The sequence below is a fragment of the Limanda limanda genome, chromosome 2, assembly GCF_963576545.1.
Source record: "Limanda limanda chromosome 2, fLimLim1.1, whole genome shotgun sequence".
Classification (NCBI taxonomy): domain Eukaryota; kingdom Metazoa; phylum Chordata; class Actinopteri; order Pleuronectiformes; family Pleuronectidae; genus Limanda; species Limanda limanda.
The window spans coordinates 28,498,196-28,506,967 of NC_083637.1; the positions used below are offsets into that span (position 1 = coordinate 28,498,196).

Here is an 8,772-nt window from a genome sequence, read left to right on the forward strand (position 1 = left end):
TGAATGTGCTGAATATTTTTACCAGCCCAAGGCACCCAGGCTTTGTAGCAATGTTGGCGAGTTAACGACATTCTTACAGAATCACTTGAAGCGAAACGATGATTACAAATTGTACCACAGTCTTGACTTTGCAGTGTCCTTCAGCGTACCCTCCTCTCCTGGCGTTCCTTTTCGTCACAGTGCAAGTTCCGGAGGGGTGGGGGCAGAGTGGGTGGGGGAGGGCGGTAGGTCGGGGCTCGCAGGGAGCGGTGCCGCATCAGACAACACTTCACGGCGCCAAACACGGACAAGAATTGGATGGACAGCATAATCTCCGGCTCTCCAGGGGGAAAGGGGTGGGGGCGGTTATGTAATTCCTCTCTTGGATTGTGAATTGTCACAAGGCGCAGATTGCCAGCTGCCAGTCCAAAGGCAAAATAAGCCAAAACGAAAAGCTTAGGTGTGCTTTTTTAATGAACGTCCGTGGGGAGTGAAAAAAAAAAAGGAGCAACGGATACCAACACTTTCTCTGAGGTTCCCAAGACGAGTAAGATTTTTTTTTCCTCAAGATGAAAAGTGTTGTTTTGCACATAAATACTTAAGAATGATAGAAATCCCAGATTTAAGCTTACCAACAACTCAAGTAGTCTCTAACAAACTTCAAATGAAGACAAGAACGACAAAAGCTCAGAAATACAGAGAGGCCTTTTTTTGAACAGTGAAGTTGCAGTTCAGTTGAGGGAGCGGCAAGGCTCAAAGGTCCATTTGGTCGCTCCGCCAAATATTTCAATGTTGCTCTCCGTCCAGGAGAAGACGTTGCCAGCCGGTGCTTTGCTGTTGCAGGTGGCCAAGTTGTAGATCTCAGCAATGGAAAGTTTCCTATTCCAGATATTTAAGTTTGCCAGCTCTCCAACATAGGCTTGTGTCGCATCGAAGCCTCCTCCCAGTGAGTCCTATGGAAGGAGACAGTGTTGAGACAATGAAGTTGGTATTGAGGTGAAGCTCACAATCTCAATTTATAAGGTGAACTAAACAATTTCACAATTTTTCTTGTGAAGATAAAATGTATATGTCTTTGAGCATAAGATCACATGTCATTAGAGAATGAGTTTTATCTGAGAGAACTGTTGATATTTTATTCTTATATAATCATCCTGAACATATTGAGCTGTTAAAAAATTGCAAACATGCGACAGAGAAGCAATGATTTACTTTCTGTAAGCATGATGACGTGGTCTAAAAGTAATTGGCCATGTTGGGTCTCTTTATATTGGATTTATGAATCTAGCTCCAGCCATACCACTTAACCTCTAACTGACTGTCTCCATTTCATAAAGATATCAATCATTAATCTTTGCCTAAAATAAAAGCCATAATTGGCCAAGATTATTTCAATGTGCAGTTATAGTCATGACAGTTATTTTAAACTGTGCACCCACCTGCTCTTGTCCCAGGACCAGCACCCCCTCTGGTTTGATGGGGTGGTATGGTGCCAGATTTTCCCCGCTGCCCCGCATCACTCCATCCTGGAAGGCCTCCCACATCCCATCCCGGGTGGTCCACGTGATGCAGAGGTGATGCCATTTCCCATCGTTGATGAGGAACGGCAGCTTTGCGACCTGCAACAGCAGCAGTGACGCCTCATAAGTCGTGTCTCTCTCTCTCCACCCAACAATCCCCTTTTTACACTTCAGAAGCAGAGGCACTCCCCACACCTTCTCTCCTTCCTGCTGAATCACTTCCTCCATCACATATCTGTTGCTCTATAAAAAGACCTTCTGCTGCTCGCATTAGCACCTATTTTTATTCCATTTCCATTTCTGGCACTGAAGAGATGTTAGGTCAGAATAGACTCCCTCTTTCCTATTGTTGAAATCACTGCAAGTTCTTTCACATGTTTGGATGATGTGTATGAATGCAAAAAGGCCACAGCTCAGCACCGAAGATATAAAATATGAGTTATACTGTTGAGTTTGTCATTACCTTGTCATTAATGAGAATTTCCATGGGGTTGTTCCCCCACTCGATTAAGACCAGCTCGTTGGCCTGGCCCGGCACGGCATAGGAGAAGGGTGTTCCCACTCCAGGGGAGGCGTTGGACTTGATCCACAGACACACACTGAACGTGTACATCTCAGGAAGGCTCCTCTTGGCTTTGGCGTACATGTAGTTGGTTCTCAGAGGGAAGGTGAGCTGGAACTTATCTGTTGGCCGGGTCTCTTTACCTGTGAATGACATGCATGTACATTGTTTTTTACTGCCCAATTCAGATAAATCAATACATCGTGAGTATTTCCCAGCTTTTCGTACATATATTGAGGCATTACCTGCAAAGTGAATCTTCATAAAAACCTCATTTACTTTACATCCATGAACTTGTAAAAAAAGAGGAAGGCATTTATATCTATTTCCCATCTGATCGTGTATGAAAAGCTGCTTTAATAATCGTCTACTATCTGTTACTTTCGTGTAGGAGGACTCTCTTGCCTTCTCTCTCTCTCCCATGCATCATGCGCACGCTCATTTGCACATGTTGAAGAGCAGAGCAAGCATCCGCTATTTGCTCCAAAACGCGCCAGAGCGGAGCGCAACCTGCAAACTTCCCCCTGCAGCTGACCTCTCCCAAGAAGCGATGACCCTTTGCCTACTCTAATGCCAGTGGTGGGACAGTCCTGGTTTGTTTGTGAGAAACACAAACTGAGAGGATCAAAAGTGCTGCGAGCTGTTGAAATATGCAAAGCAATGCAGCTCTCTCCTCCGCGCTCACACTAACTGCGCGCAACGAGATGGATGCGGCACCGTGAGCGCTTTCTCATCGGAGCTTTAATACCGAACACTTTTCCTTTCTCTAAAGGCGCAGGCACCCTCGGGTTTTAAATAACACAATTAAATCACACAAAAAGCATCGTTGCGAGACACATTGAAAGCAACACGGAGCCGCTCTGTGCTCTGCGCTCCCTGCTCCAGACGCACCTTTCTCCAGGTCGTTAATCCGGTGGTGCAGCGAGGTGAGCGTGGTCTCCACCCGGTTCCTCTGGTCGGTGTCGTTCCTGGAGCCCGGCTTGGGCTCCTCCAACGTGTTGACCCGGGACAGCACCTGCTTCTCCATGTCATCGATCTTGTTCTGCAGCAGGTCTTTCAGGCTGTTGGCTTGCACGGTGTTGTTCCCTCGGCTGTACTGCTGCATGGGACAGAGGGAGACAGACACTGGGTTAGAGGGGGGGGGGGACATGGGACACTTTCTCAGGGGCTAAACTCTGGACACATGTTCCCTCTGCTCTGCCCGAACTGCTGCTCCGCTGTTTATGTTTAAAAGTCAGCTATCTGCAACTTGGTTTACTTCTCTCGCTGCCATTTGAAAAAAGATGCAGGCTTCTAAAACACATGTGGCCTCAGCAGAGACTGCACAGAATAACACTGCAGCACTTTATTCAAACACTCATCCTGAGAAAGGACCACATCAGCCCATCATCTACTTCACTTGCCACTCGCTCTCCTGCGCTCCTCCTCCGCTTGCCTACCTCCAGATTCTCCAGTCTCTGTTTGAGGGTCTGTAAAGTCTGTCCCAGCTGTGCCAGGGTGTCCGTGGTTCCCCGGGACACGTCCCCCATGGTGTTCTTGGAGCCCGGCCGCCTCCCGCCGGGTCCCGCCGCCGCCGCCGGGAGGCTCTGGCTCTCGCAGCGGCTCAGCTTGGAGGTGAGCTCCCTGATCGTCTCCTTCTGGTTCATGATGGTCTCCTTCTGCTGCAGCACGGTCTCCCGCAGCTGCAGGACCGTGGTCTTCAGGTCCTCCGCCGGCCCGCTGTTCTGCATGGTGGCCGAGCACAAGTCCATATCCTTGGGCACCGACGTGCAAATAAACTGCGTCTGTCCGAAGTCTTGCGCGCAGCCCTCCATGGCAACCAGTGAGGAAAGTAGAAAAAGTTTCCACGAGAAGCCGTCCATGGTTCCAGGGTGAGTGGGAGCGGGCGAGCGGTGCGTCGGAGGTGTTAGCACCACGGAGCTGTGAGAAGTGGAGGCTCTGAGCGCTTTATATAGAGGAGACAGGCGGATCACATCCTCTGCATCAGTGAGGGAGGCAGCGTTCTGCTGAGCACACCGCCCTGCCTCTTAGTTAAGGTCGTACGTCATTCGTACCGGAGCGAAGCGCGTGTGGACCTTTATATATACAGTCTATGGTGTGGACACTACAGTTCAAGGAAAGAGTGAACTATGAGAGGATCCCTGGCGTGATCAGATCCCTTCTCTCTTCCATGTGTGTGACTCATTTCGGGTCAGATCTTTGTTCCCAGTAGGGCCTTAATGGTAGAAGAAAAGCTCCTCCAACTCGACATCAGCTAGTTGTCTGTCAGTTTTAACAGATATAGTTTTTCAGTAAGGCCGAGTAGTTAGTTGTTCAAGACACTAAACAGATTTTCATCTTTACACTGCACAGTATTTTACTCTGTGTATCATAAAAGGACTCAAGAGTGAAAACTCCTCGACAAGAGGTGTTTTTAAAATGCATAATATTCGAGAAGCTGATGGTTTGTAAATTTAAACATATATGCAGATTCCGATTTATTTGCAATGTCATAATATAACACTGCTACCTCATACAGAATGGCATACTCCACAAATCAGGGTGCAGATCTTAAATAAACAATAAGAAACTCTAAGACACATTATCCATGTAACAATAAAAAATGTAAAAAAAAGCATGCAACACAGCAAGTAACTGTCACATAAAGAAGTGAATTATAAACAGAGTATTTCCATTTGGAAAGTAGTGGAGAAGAAGAGGCCCTATTAAGGAACACACATATTTAAATAAAGCCAAAATCAAAATGTGTGAAAGACAACACATACTACAAATTAAAATGTTATTATTGATCAGCTCAGGACAATCTATGGCCTTATGTCATATGTCTGGTATGACCAGCAGCTAATGAGCTAACATGAATGAAATCTGTGTAGATATTGTTCTGTTGTTGAGTCAGTTCTATGACTGTATAAGACTCTTATTGTGCGACTACTGTCATGTTTTATCACCATTTATTCAGCATCAACCCAAAAGAGAGAAACCACTCTTTGAAGTAGCCTGTAAGCCACATCAGTCGATTTTATGAACCATTGAGTCAAGTTGGGTTTATCATACTCTCTTATGGGAAAGGCAGAGATTTGGAGCCTTTAGAAGCAAAGATTTGGTCCACCTTAAATGAAAGCTTCTCTCCAGTCTTCAGAGGAGTCAGTCCCACAGTTAGGAGTCCCCAACACCACCTCTAATTGCCCCTCCCACTCTTTTCCTCTCTGGCTCTCACAACTTCATCATACATGCTCGTGCTGGAAATGTGGTTGACAGTGGGTCAGGCTGCTCCTCACAGAGCTTCTACAACAGGATGTTGTCCTAATGTAGATTAAAACCTTTTCTTCGATGGGGAAGGCTCGTGTTTGGATGTTTCCTGGAGGCAGCAGTGACGAGAAACAGGCACAAGTGTCAATAAAGCAACTGATTGAGATGTTTATTGGCCCCTCTGATGTGCTGATCCCACCACCACCATGAGACAGAGGCGCTAAAAGTGAAGTGAAATGTTTGCAAATAATTGAACAGACAGTTATGTAACTAAACCCCTGTGGCTCTGGCATGAATAAATAAGATACACAGTTTAGGAAGAGCTACAACACTCTGACACAGATTAAGATTGGAAATAAGTGACAACTGGGAGCAAACAGCTTGACCCAAACTGACTCCAACTGTTCTGCCCTTTTCAACATTTTACAGCATTAAGCTGGAAATAGCTGTTCCATATCAATGGCTAATTATCTCTAAAATAACTTGCACGAGGGACCAAAGTTTCCCCTCAAAGCAAAACATCAGAATAATAACAATACAATAAACTTATTTCTGAAAACAAGTCGTTTCCACCCAAGTTTTGGTGAATCCTTCGTGAAAGCTTGACAGTTAACTTCTTCAAGGCTTCTGAGCTGTTAAACTGACAACAACGTGGGAAGGAGTCGACACAAATTATTCATTGTGAAGCTCCACTTTGAACTCGAAAACTGCAAGGAAATATGTGGCAGCTTTTCCTTTTCAACCGTAGCTCAGTCTTTCAAACTTGGCACATGGAGAGACAGTTCCTAATAGGAGAAGGCCTGAATGTAGCAGAGGTCCATGGTTTAGAAATCCTGCTCTGATTATAAAAGTCTTGTAGTCGAAGGTGCTGCATAAAGTGTGTGTATATGTGCTGTATGTCAGCGTGAGAAAAGAGATTTATGTGAAAATGGGAGCAGTTACAATTCAGTTCATTTTGATGTGTATTCTTCTTACTTAACCTTCAACCCATAAGTGCTGCAATATGGACTGTAGGATTCAGGCCACATCCACACTACAACGTTTGAGTTTGAAACCCCATTGACTGCGGTACGGATATGCCTGGCGACCACACTACTGCTCAGCTTTGAAGCCACCAAAACAGATCAGCTTACTGCTGGCCCCATTTTAGTTTGTTAACTCTGGGTATTAGTCTGCACAGGCAGAAACAGAGATGTTTGGAAACAAAGATGTAGACTCTCTAACAGGTGTTGTGCAGTCAAATACTGCATTTTACTATGATACAACAGTTTATTCATTCATAGAAGCCATTCCCATGTACACCGAAGCAAGCATGCCCAGTGTATGTGAGTGGTAACCATAGTGATAACCTGACATGCGTGTTCCCGCGTGTTAGTATGGACGGGGATTAAAACTGACACATAGCCTAAATGCTTGAGTGAACAGAGATTGTTTTAATTTGTAAAGATCGTTTTCAAACAAAAACGTAGTATCGATGTATCCTTATTCTCTCCAGCTTCAGCCTCACCCACTGATGGTAAGTGGACCACACTGTCTTTTCCCAACCTCTCATCAGGTGGACTATCGCAGGGAGGAATAGAGACTTCAAGCATATGCTGAACAATTACCGCCTGCTCTGATATAAATGACTTCTCATTCTCTGTCGCCTCAGCGTGGCGGGGCGCCGCGTAAAACTGTGCCATCACACAACAAACAGTTAATTAATCTTGTTCTGTTGCATTTTAACAGGCTCGTTTTTTCTATTTCAGACTCGCTCGAGACGTCTCGGCAGCAGCTGGCTGAGATGGGATGAAAATTGACCTTGCAGTCCGATTTAATTTGTTTAATTAGGCTATTGATCCAACGCGTTGTAATCAGCAAGGTGCCAAGCTGTAGGCGAGAAACAGCGGATATAACAAATGGTCAATGGCAGAGTCTAATTGCAGGGGCCCAGGATAGGCATTGAGCGAGTTCTCCTTACCTCAGCACATCCACTTTAAAGACCAGGCCCTGCTCGCTATTAGAGCCGTGAGTGTGAGCGGCTGAACGGATCAACAAGTAATGCTCCATTCTTCCTCACCAGACCAGCAGCAACACATTACTTGTTTACTAAATGGTAGCAAATGGAGAAGATTACAATGTTTTGATGTGCAAAATGTAATGTTAATGATGGAGCTGAGCTCCTGCTGAGAGACAGCCCCCTTCCAGTACAGTCAGGTTACAGTATAGGCAATGAGCAGCTTGCCACTTAAATCTATTCAATATTCATCTCCTATCCCACGCATTAAAAAGTGCTGCAGCACCATATGTTCCGCCATGTTTTCTCTTATTCTCACCATGTGCCTGCCACTTAGACTGCTGTATCACTGAGTGAAATTACATTAGATGTCAATCAGACTTCATGGAGCTTTCCAGACAGTGAAACTAATCTCATTTGGTGCCAGGAACTTTGGAAACTGGAGCAGTCATGCAGGCTTATTGGTCATGCAAGGTCAACTTTTTTATTTTACCGAGCCATTCTGTCTTTCTGGAAGCAAAGTATGCTGGTGAGTCTTGATGTCTTGCAGTCAGATTTTGGTGCGTTCTTCTTGTTTGGCTGATAAAAAGCACAGTCTGGAGTTGACCCCGTCCCCTTTGCCACTCCAGCAGTCCAGAATGTTCACAGCACAAGGTCACAAATGCGCATGCATCAGCCGGCAGGCCGAGGTGGACCCCAGGGGCTGTGTGGAAAAGGGCTGAAATCCATAATGATCAGTCTTTCAGGCACACTGAATAATTCAAAGCTTTATAATAGAACCCACTCTCTAATGGCAGAGATAGATAAGAACCATTTCACACACTGGCAGCAAAATGCTTGCTTATTTATCCAGCATCTGCAACAGTAGAGAGAGAGGATGTATAAGGAGGGGGAGGGGGGGCTGTAAAACTGACAGTACAACACAAATAATACATGAAAGCAGAGGTGTTATTGTAGTGAGGGCAGGGGCAACATGTTGGATCTGATACACATTGTCTTGAGATGAAAAACTTGTTGTTTTATCTGCACTTCTGTAGCACATTTCAACCCACTGAGCTGTTTTTGTCTGATAACAAACCCCTTTTTGTTGTCTCTTTACAGCTCAAGGGAACTGCAAATTGAACTGGTAACTCACTCTCTGTGTTTGTTCTGTCCAGAATCCTCAAAGTAAGCTTTACCTTCCCTCTGTGAACACTCCACTGCTTCACGTCTTACTGCCGAGAATTAAGACGTGCTGCCAGGTAACTGAAGCCGCCGAGCAGCAGCTCCGCTGTCTCTGCCGCACTGACATCTCCATTTCCACCATCCCACAGAGAGGGGAGATGAAGGGGGAGTCAGGAGGGAGCCGCCGTCCAATGGGACGCATGCACAGTGGAGCACTCTACTGCCGGGCATGCATTCCCACCGGGGACAGAGTGGGAAGAGTGGAGGAATGGAGCAAAGGACAGAAAAAATGCACACAGACT

At 45.7% G+C, this 8,772-nt stretch overlaps 1 protein-coding gene across 1 annotated transcript; it reads right to left on the reverse strand.

Moving 5' to 3' along the window:
* Positions 1-710: 710 nt before the first annotated feature.
* LOC133027470 (neuronal pentraxin-1-like) lies at positions 711-3,923 on the reverse strand. Its single transcript, XM_061094484.1, has 5 exons — positions 3,501-3,923; positions 2,953-3,160; positions 1,963-2,204; positions 1,419-1,598; positions 711-932 (listed from the first exon to the last, which is right to left on the reverse strand). Exons 1-5 carry the CDS (start codon positions 3,921-3,923, stop codon positions 711-713), a joined length of 1,275 nt encoding a protein of 424 aa, XP_060950467.1.
* Positions 3,924-8,772: the final 4,849 nt, after the last annotated feature.

Excerpts from the sequence above, each read along its gene's own strand:
- LOC133027470 (XM_061094484.1), bottom strand. The coding sequence starts at position 3,923 with ATGGACGGCTTCTCGTGGAAACTTTTTCTACTTTCCTCACTGGTTGCC. Across the intron at positions 3,161-3,500 it reads AGAGACTGGAGAATCTGGAG|CAGTACAGCCGAGGGAACAA; the intron begins GTAGGCAAGCGG and ends TGTCCCATGCAG. Across the intron at positions 1,599-1,962 it reads AAATTCTCATTAATGACAAG|GTCGCAAAGCTGCCGTTCCT; the intron begins GTAATGACAAAC and ends CTGCTGTTGCAG.